At 47.8% G+C, this 24,988-nt stretch overlaps 1 protein-coding gene across 1 annotated transcript in view; it reads left to right on the top strand.

Annotated features, from left to right (window-relative positions):
* The window catches only part of IQCJ (IQ motif containing J), a 35,714-nt gene extending 18,149 nt beyond the window's left edge, over positions 1–17,565 (top strand). The window contains exon 5 of the mRNA XM_036388879.1: positions 17,476–17,565. Within this exon, the coding sequence (XP_036244772.1) occupies positions 17,476–17,565 (90 nt within the window). The remainder of the gene's footprint in view (positions 1–17,475) is intronic.
* The last annotated feature ends 7,423 nt before the right edge of the window (positions 17,566–24,988 follow it).

The following is a 24,988-nucleotide window of genomic DNA, read 5'->3' as shown; positions in this document are numbered from 1 at the left end:
ATACTGTATTCCCAAAAAACTTCAAATTGTGGTGCTTTTCATGCAAAGAAATGTGGTTTCTTGGTTGATTTTTGGTTTTGTTTTGTTGGTTGATTTTTATCAAGAAAGAGACTAAAAGAGGCTAAAGGAGACTTTGAGAAGTTGATTTAGGAGATCAAAATTAAATTTGATTTTGGAATAAATATTCCACCTTGACCAGAGGCTGAAGGCTGCATTTCTCTTTTTAAGGCAACCCTAAATAAACCCCAAATACAGATCCCATTTCTGGGAGGCAAACAGCTCTGTGACTGTCTCTGAATTGGGATTTTTAGGTCAATAAATAAATAAATACAGAGTCTGGAAATGTTGCCTTCAGCTTTGTGCCAGAAGACAGGGTTTGAGGGAATGGCAGACTGGAGCTCATGGAATAATTCAGGAATTGCAGGACAGGGATTGCCCTGGTGTGTGATGCAGGAAGTGTGTCCCTGCTCCTGAGGAGGGAACAGCTTGGTTGGATCCTCACTGCCAGGGGCTGTTGTCACTCCCAGGACAGCATTTGGTGGCTTCTGAATCCCTACAAAAATCTGGGAATCACTGTTAGTGGTGTTCTTCAAGTTCAATAAATTTAATTCTGCCTTGAGTTGCAAAGTTGGAGTGATTTTAATCTCATGAGGCCCAAGGCACTGATCAAACAGAGCTTTTAGAGGAAAAAATAATTCAGGAATTTTGGGGATAATTTGACTCTGTTCAGTGTTGATCCAAGCGTTGATCCAGGCCCAAAGTGAAGCTGTTTCCAGCAGGTTTATTTTGGTTTATTTCTGTCTGGGTGCTTGACAGCATTTAACAAAATATTCCTGAGGGCACTGCTTTATTTTCAGGTGGGAGCTGGAGAGCAGGAAGATAAAGTGGGCTGGAATATTGGGTTGGACACTGACGTTTCATGGATTCAAGGGGTTTGGTTCCTTTAATTAGAGGAATAAATGAGGATTTAAATGTTTATCTGCCACTGGAATCTGCTTCCACCAGAGGTCCCTCGTACCCTGCGCAGGGACACTCCCGGCTGCTCCAGATTTCTCCAGCACCGATCTCGTTTGGAAAATGACACCTTGGGATCTTTGGGAGTTCAGGAAGGGCAGCTGGGAGTTCTGTATTTGTGGGGAGAAAGGGATGGCTCCACCTCCGAGTGTCTGTGGGGTACAACACGGGGTTCCCCATGGCAAGAACTGATGGAACGGGTGCAGTGTCAGAGCTTGAGGGATGAGATGGGAACTGGAGAATTCTTGTTTGGCTGCTGCTCTGTAGCAAAGAAAGGTTTGTGTGTGTGTTGTACAAAGAGCTTTTTAACTGTTGGAAAAGATCTGTTATTGATCACTGATCATATTGTGGTATGAAGGAGCGCACAGGCTGGAGCTGTGTTGTCTTCACTTGCTTTTGTTTTCCTTTTGCATGCTAATTTTTGCTACAAAGAAATTAAAAGACAGATGTGTGACAGATTTGAAATAATGTTCTTCCTTGTAAATATTTTATTTTTTGCTACCGTGTAGAAAAGTGCCAAAACTTTCCTTCCTAGATGGGTTTCTGCTTTTTCCTCCAAAATCACCGAATGGTTTGGGTTGAAAGGGACCTTCAAGCTCATCCAATCCCACCCCTGCCATGGCAGGGACACCTTCCACTGCCCCAGGCTGCTCCAAGCCCCAGTGTCCAGCCTGGCCTTGGACAATTCCATGGATTCAGGGGCAGCCCCAGCTGCTCTGGGCACCCTGTGCCAGGGTCAGGGATTCCTTCCCAATATCCCATCTAAATTTCCCCTCCTGCAGCTTGAAACCATCCCCTTGTTCTGTCACTCCAAGCCCCAGTGAAGTCTCTCTACATCTTCCTTGTATCCCCATTCTGATTCTGGGAGGAGCTCTGAGCTCTGCACAAACTTCCTCTTCTCCAGGCTGACAAACTCCAACCTTCCCAGCCCTTCTCCACAGGAAGATCTCCAGTCCCCTTATCAACATCATGGCCAGTTCTGGGCTTGCTCCAGCAGCTCCACGTCCTTCTTACCGTGGGGACACCGTATGAGGGTGCAGCATTGCAGGCGGGGTCCCAGGAACATTCCATGTCCAGGGGGATGTGTCAGCCCAGTTCCCAGGACACATTCCATGTCCAGGGGGATGTGTCAGCTCTGCTCCCAGGAACATTCCATGTCCATGGGGATGTGTCAGCCCGGTTCCAAGGACACATTCCATGTCCAGGGGGATGTATCAGCCCAATTCCCAGGAGCATTCCATGTCCATGGGGATGTGTCAGCCCAGTTCCCAGGAACATTCCATGTCCATGGGGATGTGTCAGCCCGGTTCCAAGGACACATTCCATGTCCAGGGGGATGTGTCAGCCCGGTTCCAAGGACACATTCCATGTCCAGGGGGATGTATCAGCCCAATTCCCAGGAACATTCCATGTCCAGGGGGATGTGTCAGCCCGCTTCCAAGGACACATTCCATGTCCAGGGGGATGTGTCAGCCCGGTTCCAAGGACACATTCCATGTCCATGGGGATGTGTCAGCCCGGTTCCAAGGACACATTCCATGTCCAGGGGGATGTGTCAGCCCGGTTCCAAGGAACATTCCATGTCCAGGGGGATGTATCAGCCCAATTCCCAGGAGCATTCCATGTCCAGGGGGATGTGTCAGCCCTGCTCCCAGGAACATTCCATGTCCAGGGGGATGTGTCAGCCCGGTTCCAAGGACACATTCCATGTCCAGGGGGATGTGTCAGCCCGCTTCCAAGGACACATTCCATGTCCAGGGGGATGTGTCAGCCCGCTTCCAAGGACACATTCCATGTCCAGGGGGATGTGTCAGCCCTGCTCCCAGGAACATTCCATGTCCAGGGGGATGTGTCAGCCCGGTTCCAAGGACACATTCCATGTCCAGGGGGATGTGTCAGCCCAGTTCCCAGGACGTATTCCATGTCCAGGGGGATGTGTCAGCCCGGTTCCAAGGACACATTCCATGTCCAGGGGGATGTGTCAGCCCGGTTCCCAGGAACATTCCATGTCCATGGGGATGTGTCAGCCCGGTTCCAAGGACACATTCCATGTCCATGGGGATGTGTCAGCCCGGTTCCAAGGACACATTCCATGTCCAGGGGGATGTATCAGCCCTGCTCCCAGGAACATTCCATGTCCAAGGGGATGTATCAGCCCGGTTCCCGCCCCGCCGGGCTGCCCGGGGTGCGGTGGCGGCGCTCGGGCGCTCAGCACCGCGGGCAGCGGCGGCTTCTCCCGCTCAGCACCGCGGACAGCGGCCGGGCCCTCCCGCTGCTCTCGCCCGGGCCTCGGGGCTCGCTGCCCTTCAGTGCGAATCTTGCCCTAACCCCGTCACTCCTGACCTCCCACCCTGGCAAAGCACCTCTCTTCCTCTCCTAAAAATCACTGGGATGTGCACGAGAATGGCAGGAACTGATTCCCGTTTTTTTGCTTGAGCCAAGTGCTCCAATAAGCAACTTTCTACCAAGAAATGGGGGGTTTTTTTGAGATGTTACCACACAAAACCTGCATTTCCAAACAGGAATGAGTGTTTCCCCACCCTTTCTCTATCGGTTGATGCCACAGAAATATCCCATGGGGAAAAGAGCCAGGATGGATCTCCTCTGGCCCAGCCCCCAGTTTGTTTGTCCTTCAAAGCTGGGACTTTCCTCAGTGATTCATTAAGGTTTGGTTCTAAAACAGAACAGAATCTCTCTGCAGCCTTTGTGTGTTGCTGGGTCTCCCAGCAGAATCCCATTTTCCCACTGGTGTCTGTGACATTGCCAGGGGGGTTTTGCACCTGCAGGAGTGATGGGAAGTTGAGGGAGAGGGAAAATCAATGTATGGGAGGCAGTGAAATCTAACAGGAAGTGGGGTGTTAATATGGGAACATTCCTTCTTTCCTGTGAGCCTGAATTCCCAAATCCATGAGCAGCAGAAAAACCATCTGATAAATATTTACAATGTGATTTCTAGATAATGTAAAAATGCAAATCCTTGCTCTTGAGCAGCGTGGATGGAAACATAATTAAAGATGAGGGAGACAAATCCAACTGAGATGAAAAGGCCTTAATTAGAAATCAAATATTTGATGGGTTGGGGAGAAACATTAATGCTGATGTGGCTGTCAGATAACGCTTGGAATGAAGAGAACATGGAAAAAATGTTGTTTTCAATCCCGTCCATTGGCTTTGGATAATCTCAGTTCTAAATGTGAGCAGGGAATTCAGAGTGCTGTGGCCTAACATGGAATTTGTCTTTGAAGTGGGTTTTTTATGGAGAAATAGTTGTTGAGTTTGTGTTTATTTGTGTACATAATCATCCCCAGTGATTATCCAAGTTTAAATCCCTTACAAATATTATCCCATGGGATTGGAACTGCTGGGATACAAAAGGACCCTCTTGATCCTTTCTGCTGATGGGAACAGAACACCAAGAATTCCTTCCTTTTTATCTTGTGTGCATTGAAGGTTGAGTATTGATGTGATTATTGATGTCAATTTGAGCCTTGTGGTTTAGCAGCAGCAAAATCAATCCAGGAATGCTCGTGGTTGATGATAAAACCTCTGATAAGACATTTCTGATGATGTTTCTGGGGGAATATTCAGCTGCCCGAGACACTTGAAACAGTTTTTTGAGTTCTGGTGTGGGTTTAGCTCTGTGAAGGTTCACAGTGAGATGGCTCTGGTGGGTATTGATGAGAGGTCTCAAAAATAGTTTTATTTATGTCTCACTTCAGGAAATTTGGCTGAATCCTTTATAAATCCTTTCTAAACTAATTCTATTTACAATATCTCATTTATTCCCACAGCAGGGAAATTGCACTGCCTGCCTTTTACAAAGCCATGCCCCAAAATGAAAAGAATATTAAAGAAGACTTTAATGCTTAATTAAGCAGGGGAGTGCAGAACAGATTTGCACCATCACAGAAAGTTCTTGGGGGGTTTCCCTCCAGCCCTGTGACAGCACACTGAAAATCCAGAATTTCCTTTGGCTGAGGAACTTCCAGAGGGCAGGGACAGATTTTCAGAATTCTATTTTCATGGGACCACAAAAGAGGGGAAAATGTAAGAAATTTAAGTAATGGACAATAAAGTCATGATTAGACCAGGAGGAATTAGATGTATAAAATATATTTAATAGAAGCTTACTGGGATGGAGAGAAAATCCAATGGAAATTGCCCCATCCTGAGCCATTAAATTATTTTAGTGGCTCTATCACCACTGAAATGTGGCAGCAGCACTTTAATGGGGTCTATTACAGAACAGTGGATCTTTCCAAATATATCCAGATTATCTCCTTCCAAAGGGCACAGTATTGATTTCTGCTTGTAAAATGAATTTTCAAAGTAAATACACCAGAAAAGTACATTTTTGTGGGAATAAATATGATTTGAGCTATTTTACTGCTTGGAATTTAGGCAAATAATAATCATAATTCTGGCTTTTAGGAGATTCTGACTCTGTTTCAATAACTCCATTTTTTGAGGCAATTTTCCACGTGTGAAATTACTTATTAGGGTCAGCTACAGGTCATTTCAAGACATAAATGACATTTTAGGGAAGCATTTAAGGAAAAAGCTGCATTTTCTTTGGGAATTTTTTCAAGGGAGTGAAAATTTCACACTGGGGGCGAAAAAAGCCATTTCCATTTTAGCAAAGAACCCAAAGTGAGCAGCAGAGAGGTGCCCTGGTGGTGGTGTTCATGCCCCACCTGCTCTGCCCATCCTGGAGCTGAGCCCAGTCATGGCTGATGCTTTTGGGAGGAAGGTTGGGCAGTTTTGCCCCTCAACAAGCACCTTCCTAAACCCAGTTTTAATGGACATTCCCACACTGGAGTTACTCAGGATTTCAACAAAACCTGCTTAAATCCTGTGTTAATGGAGATGCCCAGGCTGGAGTTATTCAGGTCTCCAGATTTTCTCCCAGCCCCATCTCTCATACCAATAATTTTTGGCAAAGCTACCCTTCAGCAAAGGCCTTTAACAGATCAAAGTCCAAAGGGGACTTTGGGGTTTATTCTGGATTATTCATTGCTTCCACAATTTGTTTGATTGCATCACTTGGTTCTCCCTTTTTTAACTTCTGCTACTCTTTCTCCCTTTCCTTTAAAGTATCAGCCTTTATGAACCCCAAAGCTCCCCAAAGTTCCTCTGTCCTGCCCATGTAACAGTGAATTTTGGAGGGTTTCCCATTTCCCAGGCTCTTCTCTCCAGTTAGATTTTGTTCAGTAGTGCCAGGATCACCTCACACCCCACTTGTGTCCTGATTCCTTGGACTGTGCTTTAAACTTCCCTTCCCTAGTGACTTCTGAAATTTTGACCTTATTTTGCCCTTCTTTGCTGATACTGAAATAAATATTTTTCCTCCCATTGTCCAGGGCAGGAAAATGCTGGGAGCTGAGCAGTTCCCACCTGGGAACACCAGGGCCAGAGGTGAACTGTGGAATATTCCTGTAGTTTATTTTCTTGGACACTTTCCTGCTGTTCTGATAACGCATTCCCCACACCCTGTGTACGCCAGTCCTTCATTATTTGAAAATTTAGCAGCTCTTGTTTTTCCAACTAAGCCCTTGTTTCCAGTAGCTAATTAAGGCACTGTTTAATTGCATTAATTCCTCTCACTCCGAGCCTGAACATGGAGCTCCAATCGCGTCAGCAGCCGGGCTTTGGCTTTTCCAAGGTGTTTAAAATTCCATCACTGTTCCAATAAAGCTCAGCCAGTGGATTATTTCTCATGGACAGACAGTCCATCCTTCTCCTGGGGCTTTTATGGACAGAGTGTGTAAAATGATAACACAATGAATGGGCCACTTGCCATCCTCTATCAGCTGCTTAAATCAGCTGCTCCAGACAGGAACTCAATACAGGAGAAGCTGTTCCAAATGGATTTTTCAGGTACAAGGCATAACAAGGAATTTCAGGAGTATTCTTGATCCATTGGCACCGAGATAGCTTTAAAGACATTTATGGGCCTTCAATAAAGATGCTTTCAAACCATCTTCAGAATAATAAAATCACTTTGGTGCTCTGAGGAGCTCAGAAGAAAATCAAATTATTGTTAGATTTGATTATGTCAGTGTCCAGAAATCCCAGATATTGGATAAAATCCGCTGAGAAGCAAAAGGAGAATCTCGTTCAGGGAGGGAAAGGAAGAGATGGTTTTGCATGCAGGAATTTAATATTCCCCTGTAATTTTATTTTTATGTAAATTATGTAAATTAGATGAAGATGTCATAATATTTCCCATGCTGAATTCATGCTATTTATGAACACTGCAGTGCTTGTTTCCCCCTCTCCTGTAAAAACCTGCTGCGCTTCCCAGAATGCCAGGGATTTATCTCGTCTCCTGTGTTTAATTTTGCAAAATTGGGAAGCAAACTTAAATATGAAATCTTGAAGCCAAATTTTAGGATCAGATTTCCTACCTCAAAGGAAATGGAAAGGGAATATGGAGGTTCCGTGGAGAATTCAGTATTTTTAGTCCAAAGCTGGTTTTTTTGGGATATAGAGAAATGAAAATAGGCTGCCCAGGCAAGTGGTGGATTCATGGATTCACCATCCCTGGAAGGGTTCAAAAAATGTGTGGAGGTGGCACTTGAGGACATTATTTAGTGGTGAATAAGGGCTGATCTTGTGAATCTTTTCCAGCCTTAAGGACTCTGTGATTCCATGAAATTCTGGCCTTGGTGTCCCTCCCAAAACTGGGAATCCTGCTGTGGCTTCCTGCCCTCTTGGGGCCCATTTTGATGTTTCTCTTCCTGGCCAAATATTTCCTGGATTTTCTTCCAAAATCATTCTCAATTCACTTTTTGGGGGGGAGTTCCATGGGTGGCTGTAGGGCAGGGCAGGACCTTTGTCTATCCCTTCCCATTTCTGGGGGAAGAAAAGTCCCAAACCATTGACTGAGTCCTAAATCTCCTCTAGGACAACACTGAGGCTCAGAGGAGTTTGGAATTTGCACGACCAAACCCCAGCCTGGCTTTTCCATGTCCCAGTTGCCATTCCATGCTTTTAATCCTGATACACTTCTTTGTTCAGGCCATCTGCAGGAACTCCTTCATTCCCTTTGAATGAACAGATCCTTTGCTGCTCCTTGGCCCAAAAGAAAGGGAATTGGACAACTTTGTGCCTGGATTGTGGCCTTTCCCTAAGGATTCTTGCTCCCTCTTGGAGAAATCTTTGGGAGGGCACTGATTCAGGCAAACCTGAGCCTGACCCATCACATCATCAGAAATCCCCAAACCCTCGATGCTGTAAAAACATCCCAGAGCTCCTTAACTCGTTTTCCAGGAGGAGTTTAATGATCCAGAAAATTAAGAATATTCACATTTTTTTTCCCAGTGAGGAGATATTTTAATTCCAAACGTTCCCACTTAATTTCCCTCAGAGCATAAACTCAGACCTTCCGTGGCAATGTCCTTTCAGCTGTCCTTGTTTTGGGGATTTATCTTCTCCATGCTTTCATTTTAAACCCTGCTCTTTGACACAAGAAAAGAATTATTTCATTTATTAAAGGCTGTGCCCACCATGAGATAATCATGGCAAAGAAATGAGAGGCTGTCACTGGCTCCTCTCTCCATGAAAAAGGAATTGCAGAGCTCCTGGCTGTCAATGGATGCATTTTCCAGCATCACTGAAGGGCTTTATTTGCCTTTTTACAGCACCACTGTCCTTTGTTTCCAGCCTTTGCCACACAGTGGAACTTTGTCTGCAGGAAGGGTTGATGCCAATGGTAGAAAAGGTCCTAAAAACTCATGGAATTTCTTTTGGGATACATGAGCCACAGTAAATGTTTTATTGCAGCAATAGGAGCATAAAGAGAGGGAAGGTTGGAGAATGGTCTTGCTAAGAGTGTGACAGAACAAATCAAGTTGGAGCAGGTTTAATTCAGGTAAATCTGGGTTTAGTCCCAAACTGGGGCACTTCCAAGAGGTTTGTTTGTTTTTTTTAATCTGTAAGTATAAACTTTAATTAAATCATTTTTGTTAAAAAGTTGAATAAAAGTCATTTTTAGCATAACCTGATGTTGGGGTTTTCTCATTAATTAGGGCTGAACAGGAACTTGAGTATGAGATTGGTTGCTGGTGTGTTTTCCCTTTAACAGTTCATTTTAGTGGCTTCTGCATGGAGCAGCCAAAGCAGTGGGAATGAGCTGTGTTTGTAATTCCAGCACTGCCTTGGCTGCAGGGCTGGACATTCTGGATTGATGCACATCAGAAACTTGGATGTCTAAAAGTGAACTCCCAGTGCCTCGGAGTTTTTGCTCCTCCAGTGTTTTCCTAGAATTCCAGGATGATTTGGGTGGGAAGGGAGCTTGAATGCCATCCCACCCCATGCTGTGGGCAGGGACACCTCCCACTGTCCCAGGGTGCTCCAGCCCTGTCCAGGCTGGCCTTGGGCACTGCCAGGGATGGGGAAGGTGTCCCAAAGTGTTTATTTCCTTGGTTAAATCAGTGCTGGAGATCAACTGAATTCCTGTGGAATTTCATTTAAAACACAGAAATTACCTGAGGTTTTGGGAATTCACCTTGATGTTAGTGGGAAATGTAGCTGTATCCTAATATAAATATTTCCATAGATGAAGTAATTTATAATTGCATGATCCAGATGTTTTCCTGTTCTATAACACCTGGATGGACACGTGCAAAACACAAACATCCAGTATCCATCTGGTATCCATCTGCACCTCAACTCCTGGATCCCTTGGCACAGGGGGCTGTGGCATCAGTCCCCAAAGGAGTCTCTCCCTGTGTCCATAATGTGGGGATTTATCAGAGCAGCCTGACTTTTCCCACTGACTGATAACTCAACTTCCTCCCCTCAGCACCTCCATTAAACTTGGGAAAGCTTTGCTTGGTCATTAGGATGAGGAATCCAGAACCGGAAATCATTGCTTATTAAATATTCCCCAAAAACCCCAAAAAAAGCTGGATTTTAAAGTGTAGCTGGTTTGGGAGATCAGCAGATGGAGAAGGAGCAGAGAACCTCTCCTGATCACAGCCAAGACACCTGGAAAAGTGTTTCCACAGTGACACTAAAATCTTAATAACCTGTCAAAGGCTCTGCTCAGGAGAGGTTTGGGATGAAAAATAGCTCCAAGATTTCCAGCTGAACAATGCTGGGTTCATTAAGCATCCATCAAAACACAAAGTGAAAGTTAATTTACCTCAAGTCTTGCTCCTGAGCAAAGCCAGGGCCTACTTTTGAATTTGCCAGGAGAAAATTGGGCATTTCAGCTGTGGCTTTCTGAGAGCCCAAATTTGTGAGGAGCAAAATCCCAGTAGGGAAAGACTGAGAGTGATCAAGTACTTGAAGGTGCTGCTAAATCTCAAATAATTGTTACCTCAACACAAGAACTGGGAAAAAAATGAAAGAAGTAAAACCAGAGCCTAATCACCCTGACAGATGGGGAAATTCGGACAATTGGATCAGAAAAAACTGAACTGGTTTTGGACAATCTGATCAGGAGAAACTGAAATTTCCTGGGGCTCAGGAGAGCCTGGACACCCAAATTGTTCAGTTTTGGGTGGCCTTCAAACAATCAGACAAATAGGAGCTGCCCAAGGCATTTTCTCCCAAAATAAGAAAATTTTCTTCTCACAGATGCTGTCCCAACCTTTGCATTTTTCCTTTTTCCCCACCACTGCAGGTTGCTGTTGCTTTATTGTGCAGGAGCTGACATTGTTACAGAAATAGTTTTGGGTTTTTTAAAAAGGTTTTCTTTTAGCTTTGTTTAAAACAGGGCCCTGTGGAAGGAAAGGGGAGTTTGAGCTCTGCCTTCCACACAATCCATCCTGTCCTTAAGGGCAGAGCTGGTTATGGAGGCAGGCAGGACAATATTTTCTCCTGCTTTAAAGGGCTGTGAGTTACCCAGAGTTTTCTGGGGGGCCATGTCAACATAAGGAATGTGGGGACACCCTTTCAGGAGTTTCTTGGAGCTGTTATGCATTTAAATTGTCCCATTAGGGGGCCGTGCTCCCCTGGCTGCCAATACAGATCAGCCTCAGGAGAGCTATGCAGGCTCTTCCAGGAATTATTCCTGCTATTTCCCACTTTAATGGGCTGCTTATTTGAGGAAAACAATAATTTTCCCCAAATGAGGCAGCCTGAAGTTTAACCTTTGTGGGCAGATGTTTATTTGCTGTGATGTTCTTATCTCTTATCACAGATTTATTCAATAAATGGGTTTATAACAACCTGATCAGGCCCTGCATGGATCCAAATTCCTGCGTTCCTTCTCAATTTCTCCATTCCCTGCTCCTTCCAAACCAACAGGACCCCAAAGAGACTAAAGTTAAAAAGCAGAGGTGGGGACAGAACAATTCCCTGCAGTGGGGCTTTTGTCCATAATGAATAATAAAAGCTAAAATAGAAATCTTAATGAATGCCTGTAATACTCAGCTGTGCTTCACTTCTAAAGGAATGAGAGAGTTTAAATAGAAAATTGAATATTTAAAATAGCCTTAAAAATATGAATACCTGGATCAACATTTTTTAAAAAATACAAAGAAAAATTGGTTGATAAATCTATTTTAACCTATTTTTAAATAAACCTACAAAAAAAAAAGGGGGAGGGGGAGGAAGAGTGAAAATATTTATATGAAGGGTTAAGACATTACCATTGGCATTTACCTTTAATTTTCAGATGAATTTTCTTCCCAGGGTTGTGGTTTCACTGGGATGGAAGTTGGGTGTTAAATCAGGATCCTCCTTTCAATCCTTCCCCCTTCAATTATCCAGGAGCTGTCTGCCAGGGAGCTGATGGAATTAATGAGGGATTATTACAATTTTCTTCATTTGAGACATTAGACAACAAGCCCACCCTCTGCCCCCAGGAGATCTGACTTTTATTAACAGGTCCTAGAAAAGATTGACACTGGGAAGCTTCAAATCCAGCTGCAAATCCCTTTCCCAGGAACAGAATCAAGGAAAAACTGTGGAACTCAAATAAATTTATTTTCCCACCAATCTGCCAGATCTCATTTGAAAAGTTTCTGTGCCTCTCACTATTTTGGCTGACAGGAGTTGCAGAAATGGAAACCAGCAAAGAAAATTGGCAGTTTTCCCCTCTCCAGTGATAAAAAGCTGCTCTAAAAGCTGCTCAGCAAGACTGCTCTAAAAAGTTCTTTATTCTTCATTAAATTCTCTGCTGCTGCCACCTCATAGTTTGGGATCCAGGAGATCCTGGCCAGAGTTTGTGCTGCCATTGGATTTTTTACTCTGTTTCCTGGGAGGGGAATTTACCCTGATGCTGCTGTTCCTGGGCTGGGAGCAATGGGATGAGAGGAGCCTTGAAATCCTTGATTTTTATTGATCCCAAGCCAGCTGTGTCCAGATGTTTTGTTGATCCCAACCCTTGAGGTGTCCATGGATAGATTTGTTCCTGTGACCAGGGCTTAACAATGTTTTTGTGGTGGAAAATAAAACAGAGTTTTTAAAAAAAAAAGTTAAAAATTAAAAAGAAAATTTTAAAAAATTATTTTTTTTTACAAATTTAAATAAATCTTTTAAAAACTAAAATGTAAAAATTTTAAATTAAAAACCAATTTAAATAATTTAGGAATTTAAAAAGTGTCACCCCAGTTAAGAACTTTTGGGATCAATTTGCAGTTTTAATGCTGAGGGTTGGCCTCAGATCAAATCTGGGGGTGTCTCTTTGGTTCTGGTCTCCACCAATTTCACGCAGCCCTTCAATTCCCTGCCCTGAAATGCAGACAGTTACACCAAGGAATTATTGATGCTAAAAATCCTCATTTTCAAAGGGAGGAATTGCTTCTTCCCAGCTGGATTTGTCCTTAGGGAGCAGAATTTGGGACCAGAGGTGTCCCTGTGGCACAGAGCAAAGGGAATTGGAGGTGCAGCTTCAGGAAATCCTGCAGGGAATGAGCTTTGGAGATGCTTCCTGAGGGGGGATTTGTTGTCCACACCCATTCCTGCTTTGGGAAAGGCTCCACGGCACCGATGCTCCCTGAGCAATTCCCAGGGCTGGTTTTCCTCCTGCCCTTGGGAAATCCCAGCCGGGGTGGATCCCAAACCTTCCCTTGGCTCCGGGGTTCAGCCCCGTCATTCCCATCCTGCTCATCCATGAAACCGCGCTCCAGAAGTGAAGAGATCTCCCAAATCCATGAATAAATCCCTAATTTTGCTGTGTCACCGCTGCCGAGTGATGTCACCACAAAAATGCAAATGAACTCCTGGAATTAAAGCTGACTCCGCTTTTCTGAGCTCACCTGAGCCCTCCCCAGCCCAAATTTATCCCTTTGCCGGAGCCCCAAATCCCAAAATCCCATTGTTGTCCCAGCCGGAATTTGCACTTCCAGGAGGGATTTCTTTTGTCTCCCAGCGCTGATTTTATTGTCCTCGTTGATAATCTCTTGATTAGCCTCCCATCAGCGCTAATCACTTGTTTCCTCCTGATCGGGGAGCCTGAGAAATAAATACGGGACGCGGAATAAATGAGGAGCAGGAGGGTGGGAATGTCCCACGTTCATTCCAGAGGCACCAGGAAAGCGCAGCCCCGTGGCTCCAGGAATAAATTAATTATTGAGGGCTGATTTCAACCACCTCGTGGATATAAATGGAGATAAAATCCCACTTTTGGTGTCAAATAGGGACTGAAAAGTGTCCTGAAAGGGTGGAATTACAGCAGAGGGATTGCTGGGCTCTCCATTCCCTGTGCTCCCACATCCTCCCCAAGACAGGAGAGCCTGGAGCTGTTCCCAACCCTCACTCCAGGATATCCCAGACTCAGGAACCTGAGCAGGAGGGTGGGAATGCCCAGGGCTCGTTCCAGAGACACCAGGTGAGGAACATCCCTGTGCCTCCAGCAGTGAATTCATCACCGAGGGCTCATTTCAGCCACCTCATGGAGATCAGTGCCTCTAAAATCCCATTTTTAATGTAAAATGGGGGTTGAAACGTGTCCTGAAAGGCTGGAATTGCAGGACAGGGATTGCTGGGCTCTCCGCATTCCCTCCTGTCCTTTCTCATCCCCGTCCTTCTCCCTCCCTGGAACATTAAGAAAGTAAAGAAAGCTGAATAAATGAAAAGCCCTGTGAATTATTTATCCCTCTGGAGCAGCTTTTCCAGAGCCCTCCCTCCCCCTGTGCAGCTCAGCTCTGCTTTAGGTTTATTTGAAATCATCCAAGGTTTTGTTCCAATTTGAATTCTCCCCTGCTAATTAATAATTAATGGCCTCACTTGTTCTGGAATCTCTTTTTTCCAAGCAGGGATTCAGGGAAAGGGAACCAGGCTCATCCTGCCCTGCTCAGGCTCCACCACTGCCCAGGTGGGAAATGAATTCAGATTTTAACCTAAAGTTGTAATTTTTTAACTTCTTGCTATTTTCCCCTTTTTGCTGTATTTTTGCACCTTTTTCAGTATTTTCCCAACATTTTGGTGCATTTTTTTCCCCTTTTTGCTGTATTTTTCCTGTCACTGTGCTCCTATGTGGACCTTTCCCATCCCTTTTTTTCCTGTCTGCTCTGTTTCTTCCCTTTAATCTCATTTTTTGGAGAACTTTCTCCTCCAATTTTATGTGCCACCACCACCACTGATTTCTGGGGGGTTTTTCCTTTTTTAATGATTTCCACTCTGGTTTTTGCACTTTCCTCCATTCTCTCTGGGTGTTTTTCACTCCACCCTTGCTCAGGAGGCTTTCCTCCAATCTGCCCCTGCTGGAGGAATTTTACAACCAAAATATCTTGATGATCTCTCCATATTTCCAACAGCAGATGGACCTAGAATGCCAAATTCTGGGATTTATTCCCTTTTTTCTGGGATTTATTTTCCTTAGTTTTGTTTAAGCTGGGCATAGTTTAATCCTTGAAAATGAAAAATTCTCTCTTGAACATTCCTCACCTTTTTTTTTTTCTTTAAACCTTGAATGAATTTTTTGCCTTGTGGCTCTTCCTGGAGGAATCCCCTGAGGATTAACACATCCCTGAGGACCTGCAATGGGAAAAAAGATGGAAAATAAATATAGTTTTATTTGAATTTTGTTTTTCCTGGGGGAAACTTGCAGAGAGTACTTTTTGTGTCCGTTTTCCAGCTGTGCTGATCCATGAAAAAATTCAAATTTACCTAAAGAAAGGCTCCAGGAGGGCACTGAGGACACCTCTCCTGGGATTCTCCTGCTCCAAGTGTCAGCCTGGATTTCCTGTCAGGATGCAGAACATCCCAGCAGCTGCTGCTGGAACCTTCACAGCTCCTGTTAGTCTGCTAAGAAAGGGAATTTTAAAAGCCAGGTCAGGTTATTTAAGGGAATAACTTCTGATGGGGGTGAGGTTTCCAAACTTTATTATGGAAAAGTGAATTATGACAAGTTGGAATTTAAAAGGCAGAATGGAACTAAGAGTTTGAAGGGCTGGAATATTGGTCTGGGATTGCTTTATTTGTGGTTTGACTCAGAAAAAGGGGGAATTTTTCCTGCCTTTTCCCACCATCCATAGAGGAGAAGTTCACGGACAGATTTCAAGGATTGGTGCTTGGAAATGAATCCCCATTTTTGAGCTTCCTGCAATTTTCTTGCTGCTAGAAACATTCCCATTTTGTTCTTGGATGATCTATAAATTTCTGTGACAATGAAATGTAAAACCCTCCCACTATCCCAGGGTGCTCCAACCCGGCCTTGGACACTCCCAGCCATGGGGCATCCTCGGGAAAATCCATTCCAGCTTCCCAGGAGAAATTCCTTCAATGTCCCATCCATCCCTCTGTCCTTGTGAAGCCGTTCCCCTTTCCCTGTCCTTTTCCAAGGGATGTGTTCACAGCCTGGGAATGGCAAGAGGAAGGAGGAACCAGGGATGTGTTTGTTTGTGCTCCAATCTCATAAGGAACGAGCAGAAACCCATTAGGGAAAACCCTAATCCCGTATTGGAAAGGGGGGATTAAGGGACCCAAGGAACTGTCCATGCCTGGAGCTGTAGCACATCACAAATAGTTCATTAAATAATGAATTCTGAGGGAACTGGGGACAAACTGGCCCTGGCTAAAGGGGGGAAGATCTGAGAGAAGAGAACCAGATTTGTATGGACAGAACACAAGGTCCCTTTAATCCCCTTGTGAGGAGCCATTTCCTTTCATTTTGGATTTTTCCAGCCCTGGCTGTCAGAGGCCTGTGGGGAAGGGGCTGCACAGGTGAGGAGGAGATGGAGGAAGGCCTTGACTGTGGGGAGACTGTGCCTGGCAGCCCGCTCATGTCCCTGCAGGGACAGCCACAGGGGACACCAGGGACACTGCCCCTGCAGGGACAGCATGGGGGACACCAGGGACACTGTCCCTGCAGGGACAGCATGGGGGATACCAGGGACACTGTCCCTGCTGGGACAGCAGCATGGGACACCAGGGACACTGTCCCTGCAGGGACAGCCACAGGGGACACCAGGGACACTGCCCCTGCAGGGACAGCATGGGGGACACCGGGGACACTGCCCCTGCAGGGACAGCCACAGGGGACACCGGGGACACTGTCCCTGCAGGGACAGCCACAGGGGACACCGGGGACACTGTCCCTGCAGGGACAGCATGGGGGACACCGGGGACACTGTCCCTGCAGGGACAGCCACAGGGGACACCAGGGACACTGCCCCTGCAGGGACAGCCACAGGGGACACCAGGGACACTGCCCCTGCAGGGTCACTGTCACCACATGGGAAAGAGTCTCTACCAAAACTGGCTTTGGGAGGAGGCAGGGCAGAAAAGTAACTGTGTCACAAACCGTGGGGGCTTTTCCAGCTGGCTTTTTCAGGGTGGGCTTTTGGAGTCTTGTGCCTTTTGCTTTTCCATTCTGAGGCTTTTGGAGCTTTTTGGGGGGGTTGAGTCTTATGCTTTTTGCCCTGGCCCCAGCCTGTTTTGTCCCTTTTGCCCCGGGCCCAGCCCGTGTTTTATCCATTTTGCCCTAGCCCGTGTTTTGTCCCTTTTGCCTTGGCCACAGCCCGTGCTTTGTCCCTTTTACCCTGGGCCCAGCCCGTGCTTTGTCCCTTTTACCCCGGGCCCAGCCCGTGCTTTGTGCCCCGGCCCCGGCCCCGGCCCGTTTTATCCCTTTTGCCCCGGGCCCAGCCCGTGTTTTTTCCCTTTTGCCCTGGCCCGTGTTTTGTCCCTTTTGCCCTGGCCCTGGCCCGTGTTTTGTCCTTTTCTCCCGGCCTGCCTTTGAGCTCTCCGTCCTTCACGGCTGTCCCGTCTCTCCCTCAGGCTGTCCCGTCTCTCCCTCACGGCTGTCCCGGCTCTCCCTCAGGCTGTCCCGGCTCTCCCTCATGGCTGTCCCGGCTCTCCCTCACGGCTGTCCCGGCTCTCCCTCAGGCTGTCCCGGCTCTCCCTCAGGCTGTCCCGGCTCTCTCTCGTGGCTGTCCTCTCTCCCCGTGTCCCTCCTGCTTTGTCCCTGCTCCCTGCCCGAGCCCCCAGCGTCCAGCCCTGCCCGCCCCCGATGCAGGGCACTGCCCACACCCTGTGCTGGCTGCTGTCCCTCCTGTGTCCCCCGAGTGTCCCCTCACCTGTGTCCGCCGCCTCAGGAGCATCCCGGGCCGGCAGCGAGCACAGCCCCAGCCCGGGGGCACGGCCGGCACTCCCTGACCGCCGCTGGTATGGCCCTTTTCCCTCTGTCTCCTCTGTCTCTCTCCCTCCCATCTTCCTCCCCCTTGCTCTGCCTCTTCTACCCCTCTTTAGTAGGGTAAGTCCTTTTTATTTTGTTTTTTTTTTAATGCCCTGTTTTCCCTCTGTCTCCTCTGTCTCTCTCCCTCCCATCTTCCTCCCCCTTGCTCTGCCTCTTCTACCCCTCTTTAGTAGGGTAAGTCCTTTTTATTTTGGTTTTTCAACGCCCTGTTTTCCCTCTGTCTCCTCTCTCTCCCTCCCATCTTCTTCCCCCTTGCTATGTCTTTCCTACCCCCCTTTAGTAGGGTAAGTCCTTTTTATTTTGGTTTTATTTTGCTACCAATAAACGGTTCTCAGACGCGATGTTTGCCTCATTTGGGTTAATTTCAGTGCTGTTTTTAAAAGAGCTCCTCACAGTTCCTGCAGTGGAACACAGCACCCTCCTGGTGGATTAGGAAGCAGCTCCCAGCAATGCTGGATTTAGGGATTTATTTATTTTTCCCAAGGTGGAATCAGGTATTTTCGAATCCCACTAAATTCTGAGTTCCCAGTCCCAGAGCTTGGCTCTTGCTCTAGCCAAGGACTGCCCATCCCAAGGTGCAGCTTCATGTTCTCATCCATAGGGAAAATATTTCCAATATTCCCAATATTCCCTTCTTTCCAAAATCCATGAAAAAAAGGGATTTTGTTGGAATCTGTCTGTTTCTATTTTGGATAAACTGGAGCTGCAGGAGCCTGGGAACTCCATGCTGGGATGGCTCGGGATATCCTTCACCCTTCTCCTCTCAGACACAGCCCAAGGTAGCAACAAGCCCACCTTAAATATGGAAAATAATCCAGGGGATAACAAACGCAAGGAATTGAGGCTGGAATTCATTGGCTGGAGTTGCCTGCTGCTGGAATGTCATTTATTCACCTAACAGGGCAGGAATTCCAACTTTTTCAGCCCTTCCAGGGGGAAGCGTTAGTGATGAGCTAATTGCTCGTCCCACTTCCAATGGAAAGGGGTTTTCCATGGGAACGAGCAGATTTTTGGGGTTTGGTCACGTTGGAGCAGCTTAATTTCCATTCCGACTGGACTCTGGATTCCATGAGGAAGGAAAAAGGATCCTCTGGACACTTTAATCCCTTTCCAGACCTTGGAGCAGGTCTGGGATTGCCACAAGGTGCAAAATTCCAGGGACAAATCCCGGTGGGAGCCACAGGGATGCAGCCAGCAGGCACCACGGGGAGCAGAGCCCGGCCTGGCCACCACCCTCAACACCAGCATTCCTTAGAAGGGACAATCCCACGGTTTTTCCTGGAATTCCCAGCAGCAGTTTTCCTTGCTCCGGGTTTTTCCTTGCATTGCTGGATGCCTCCCCTGCATTCCATGGCCAGGCGGGCTGGGAAGTGCTGCCAGGAGCAGGAGCTCCGGCTGGATCCAGCCCTGCTATCCCTGTTCCCGGAGCTGCCCCTGGGCTCATTCCCACCGGGAAGGGCGAGTCAGGGGCTGGAGACGCTGATCTGATCCGGGAAATGCCAGGAATGCCGCTGAACACCTCCAGGATGGCGTGACTTTGGAAGTGGAGCGGGGAAATAACCCCAAAAGGCTAAAAAGTCATGGCATATTAATGCTTGGAATTGTCTGCTGGAGCAGCACGGGAAGAGGATGAATAATTCAAGGCAGACAGGATTTCCCTGGCAAGGTCGAGCCTTGTGAAGGGGAGGATTTTTGGAGAGAGCAGCATCCCGCTTTCCTCGGGAAGAGATCTCCCTCCATCCCGGGGGTGAAGGCAGCTCCAGGAGCCGTCTGGATTTTGGGAGCTCCTTTTGGAAGCGGCGGGACGCAGAGCTCAGCTGGAACCGCGGATGCCAGGGGAATTCAAAGTGGATTTTTCAACTCCACGGGCGAATCCCAGAGGAATGGGCAGCGGGAAGGGGAAGAGGGGAGCGCAGCCGTAGCGGGGCTCGGGATCCCGACATCCCAATCCCCGGGATTTCCCCAAAATGCCCTGAAAGGAGCCGGGAGTGGAAGATGAATGTGAGTACCCTGAAATCGGCTGCCTGCGGTCTGAGCTCTGCCCTGCTGCTCCTTTGCACCTCAGTCCCCTCTGTGAGGCACAGCCCGGGGTAAGATCCTTTAAATAATTCCCAAAAAACCCTCCTGGGCCTCACTGGAAGGAGGAGGATTTTATAGGCACCAGGGAAGGAGCTGAAGGATAGGGAAGAACTCCAGGGTTTCTGATTCCAGAGCCCAGCTCAGCCTGGACCCACCTCAGCAGCTCACAAATGCATTGATTATTAAAACATCTATTTATTTGGACAGTCATTTGTTTTTAAAGACATTTGTTTATTTATTAAAATGTTTATTTGTTTGGATATTTAATTGGGCATTTATTTATTTACTTGGGCTTTATTTATTTATTTAAGACATTTATTGTTATTAAGGGACGCCCAGCATTTAGTAGTAATAGTAATAATAACAATAACAACAACAATAATAGTACAAAATGTCTTGGCTCATTCTTCACATCCCCAAAATGCACCCCAGGCTCCATTCCAAGCTCAGCAGCCAAAAATATCCATGGATTTTATTCTTCTGCAGGAGCAACAACTTCACCAGCAAATCTTAGATCCTTGGGAGGGATCCTAATGGACCTTAGGTCATTATTTTTAACCTTAATTTGATTTATTTGATGAATTTTACGGTTTTGTTTCTCAAAAAGGGCATCAAGGACAGGGGACAAATTCCTTGGAGTGACCTAAAGGGAGTTGATGGGGCTGGGGATTTTATAGGGAATAATTCCAGGAGGGGTTTTCAACTGTGAGACTCTGCCAGCAGAGCTGTGGATTTCCTGGGAATTTGGGGTGTTGGGCTGGGATTGTGACTCAGCATCTTCAGCCCAGGGATGGATGTGCTGGGGGCAGGGAGAGAGAGGCAGGAGTTGTGTCCAGGAATTCTGGGATCTGCCGGGATGTGCAGCCCCTCTGCAGCACCCCTGGATCCCTTGGGATCCCTCCCTGGATCCCTTGGGATGATCCCTGGTGCCAGGGGCTGCTCCAGCCGTGGATTCCCACCCCTGGGAGGGAGGGAGGGAAGGGAAGGAGCTGCTCCATGGATGTGCTGCCCCTCTGGCCATGATCCATCCACAGGGTTTGGAATGGGGACACAGAGCCTGGGGAAGGGGTGTCCACCCCAGGAACCCCCCCAGTCCTCTGGGTATGTTTGGGGTCTGTTCCTCAAAGCTTTGGACAAGGTGTGTTTGGATCATTTCCTGAAATCCCCTGGGTTTCAGGCTCCTCTTGGCTGGATTTAAAATCCCCGCTTGGGCCGGGTTTTGTGGAGGGTTGGACATGGGGAAGGATTTGGTTTGGGGGCAGAGCAAAGTTAAACTCCAGCACCCTCCCAGGGGAAAAGCAACACCTTGGATATTCCCAGATCTTCTGGCTCCAGGGAAAAGCAGCTTTGGGATTTCAGGAGTGTGCCAGGCCTGGGAGGTGTCTGGGAATTTGTTTTCAATGCCAGGGTGGCCAGAGGGCTCCATCCTCCACCCCTGATCCAGTGCTGCTTTCCAGGCATTCCTTCTCCCCTCCCTGGCAGTTATCTGGGGCCATGTCCTTTCTCCAGCTCTAGCATCCCCCATTTTCCCTCATTCCCATCATTCATAATGAACCCTCTGGTGTTAATTGGAGCCTGGCACAGCCGCCCCAGCCCTGCTAAGAGGATTTTCCACTTTCTGTTCTCCCAGCTTTCCAATCCAGGGGGAAATCAGGCAGCACGAGGCCATTCCCAAAGCCCTGGCTGCAATATGAGCTGTAAATCAGAGGCATGGGAAGAATCATGGAATGGTTGGGGCTGGAAGTGACTTTACATCTCATATAATAGATTTATTATGTAGTCCGTGTTGGTTTGGGGAGTTGGCTTCGGGTTTTTCCTTCCATATAATGTGGGGTCAGGGGTGGCACTGGATGGGATTTAAGGTCCCTCCAACCCAAACCATTCCTGGATTCTCTGAAGTTGCAGCACAAGCCCCATGTCCCACAGCCATTCCCATGTCCTGATACAATTCCCAGGTCCTGATACAATTCCCATGTCCCACAGCCATTCCCATGTCCCACAGCCACTCCCATCCCCAGCTCCCACCCTGCAGGCACAGCACCCACTCCAGCTGCTCCTTCCCCGTTGCCCTGGGTGCTGCAGGCCCTGAGGGCTCTGCCCATCGCTGGGGCTGGGATGGACCATCCCTGCTGGCAGGGATTGATAACCATGGAAAAAGGAACATCTGAACTCCACCAGGCCTGCAGCAAAGTTACTCCGTGGCCAGAGTCTCCCTGCTTGGGATTTGGGGCTGGAAAAGCCCAACCTGGAGCTGTTTGTGTGAGGCACTGAGCTGAAAAGAGCAGTGAGGGATGGAACAGAGCAAGACAAAGCCTGAGCAGTTGCTTTCAGCCTAAAATGTAGATTTATGCAGAAAACAAATATCAAAAGCTGCATCTGTTGTGGGTGAAGCACAATTCCTCATCAGGGAGCAGAGCTCCTTCCTCGCTGCTCCATTTGCTGCAGTCACAGATTTTATTTTCCCTGGATTTGCGTGTCATAAAGGAGTTTGGGGTTTTTCTGAAGTTGTATTTCTTTTTTTAAATATAAATCAGTATAAAAATACTTCCCTGAGCCAGGTGGCCACGTTCCTGATAAGGCACATGAGGAATCTCTGGCCATGCATGTGTTTGGGAAAACCAAGCAGGGAAAAGCCAGGAAAGAGCCTTTGGATGGTGCAGAGTGTTTGGGGTGATAACAGGGATGGCTTTCCTGGTCTTTCCCTGTGTGCAGTCTGCATCCCAAGGGAGGGGGCAGGGAAAGCTCCCTGCAGCAATTCCCCCTCCCAGGTGGCTGCTCCACACTCGGCTATTTTGGAGAGCAGTTCTGCAGTGCCTGAAAGGAATCTGTGCCTGTGCAGCTGCACTTCTGCCACCCTTTGCTGCCTTTCTGCTCCTGGGCTGCTCCTCTGGCTTCCTCAGAGAGCAAATCCTGGGAGGAGCAGCTGGGGAAGGGGCTCAGCCTGGAGAAAAGGGGGATCAGGGGGGACCTTGTGGCTCTGCACAGCTCCCGACAGGAGGGGACAGCCGGGGGGATTTGGGATCTTATCCCAGGGAACCAGGGACAGGAGCAGAGGGAACGGCCTCAGGCTGGGCCAGGGCAGGCTCAGGGTGGGTATCAGCAGGAATTTCCCCATGGGAAGGGTTAAACTTTGGCAGGGGCTGCCCAGGGAGCTTTGGAGTGCCCATCCCTGGAGGTGTCCAAGGAATTCCTGGATGTGGCACCCAGAGCTTTGGGCTGCGGACAAGGAGGGCGTCAGGCCCAGGTTGGATGATCTTGGAGATCTTTTTTAACCTAAATAATTCCATGATTCTGTGACTTTGGGGCTGCCCCATGGATGCAGCACCCCAGGTTTGGGGGATAACTGCGGGGAAAGGGTCAAGGGGGACATCAGAAATGGGTCAGGGGTCTCAGTGGTACCTTCCCAAAACCAGCTCTTGGAATCCCATAATCACTGGGGAAAAAGAATCCCAGAATCATTAACAAAAAAGGAATCCCAGAATCATTAACAAAAAAGGAATCCTAGAATCGTGAAAGAAAAAGGAATCCCAGAATCATTAACAAAAAAGGAATCCCAGAATCATTAACAAAAAAGGAATCCCAGAATCATTAACAAAAAGCAGTCCCAGAAGCATTTAGGTTGGAAAAGCCCTTCCAGCACATCAAATCCCACTTTTTCATCCCCCAAAGCAGGAGGGGAGCCAAGGAAACACACACACACATCCAGGGAATGCTGTGGGCATCCCAGGGACCATCCCACACACCCTGCACCACCTCTGGCAAAGAAAGGAGAGGAAAACCGGGGAGGAGAAGGCGTCACAGGGTGTTTGGGCCTGGCCCTGAGATCTAGAACAAAACCTTAAACCCAGAACAGTTTGCTCTGGGCCTGGTTATTGAGCTGTGCTGGTCCGACGGCTCCTTGAGAGGGCTGGTTGGAGATCTCAGGAGTCACCAGGGAAAAGCAAAACTCAACCACGCCCCGATGGGAGCGGGGTCTGCAGGGGCAGAAACAGCGAGGGAGAATTGTCCCCGGCTGGAGCCGAGAATCGGCAGCAGCTCTTGGCTCGAGATTCCCTGGGGATGGAGAGCATTGAGGGATTTGATCCCCCCCGCTTTGAAGCAGGAATTCCTTTTGCAGCCGGAATTGCACCTTCCCCTCTCCTGGTTCGCTCCAGGCTTTGGCTGCTTTAGGCTGGGATTAATTATCTGTAACCTGACTCAACCTCTGAGCCGGGCTCGGGCGGTGCTGACAGGGAGGGGCGTCCTGGTGACCGTGGCACTGCGGATTGGGGCAGGAATAGCCAAACTTTATTTTCCCAAACCATTTTCTGTGCCTCTCCTTCAGCTGACTTGGACAAAAAATGATTCACTGTAAAATACTCGCGGTCCCAGAAAATGTACAATCCTCAGCCCTAAGTCAGGCAGCGAGCTGGACCGCCCAGAATGCAACAAAAACTTGGGAGAAATTCCTGAATTTTGGTTTTTGCTGCAAACATTCCCAGATTTGGGCAGATTTGGGATGAATCCTCCCGCATTCTCCTGGAGCTGAGCTCGCTCGTCCCCGCTCCTGTTGGACTCCAGCCCCTCCCAGTGACAACCAGAGGCCCCCAAGGTGATTAACGCACTCCTTAATTAAGCTGAGACTTCCTTGAGGGACCGATTCCTTTCTGCCCAAAGGATCAGGAGGAATTTTGGGGGAGAAATGCTGCAAAGCTTCTGTGCACACGCTGGGATTCGGGAGTTAATGCATTTAGAGGAGGCAACATAAATATTAACATTCAGCAGGGCTCTGTGGATTCATGCATTTGAAATATTCCAGCTATTTCCCTGCTCGCATTCCTTACCCACGTGCCTTCCACAGCACTTTATTAAAGGGCAATTCTTTTTTTCCCCTGGCCTTGATGATTGCAAGGCATTCCTGAGGCTGTGGGACAGATAAGGAGATTCCTTTGGTTTACTCCAAGGATTTTCCTGGCCTTCCTGAGCTTCCGGGCTGGGGCAGGCACAGGGGAAGCAGCTCCATCCCTGGAATTGTTTCTGCACAGGGGAAGCAGCTCCATCCCCAGAATTGTTTCTGCACAGGGGTAGCAGCTCCATCCCTGGAATTGTTTCTGCACAGGGGAAGCAGCTCCATCCCTGGAATTGTTTCTGCACAGGGGTAGCAGCTCCATCCCTGGAATTGTTTCAGCACAACTTGGACAGGGCTGGGAGCACTCTGGGAGAGGGAAAAGTGTCCCTGCCCATGGATAGGGAATGGGATGAGCTTTAAGGTCCTTTCCAACCCATTCCATGATTTTAGGATTCATCCCAGAGAAAATAATTTAG

Source organism: Molothrus ater, chromosome 10, assembly GCF_012460135.2.
Source record: "Molothrus ater isolate BHLD 08-10-18 breed brown headed cowbird chromosome 10, BPBGC_Mater_1.1, whole genome shotgun sequence".
Classification (NCBI taxonomy): Eukaryota; Metazoa; Chordata; class Aves; order Passeriformes; family Icteridae; genus Molothrus; species Molothrus ater.
Note: the sequence above shows the minus strand (reverse complement) of the source record. Positions and strands in the feature narration are given on the sequence as shown.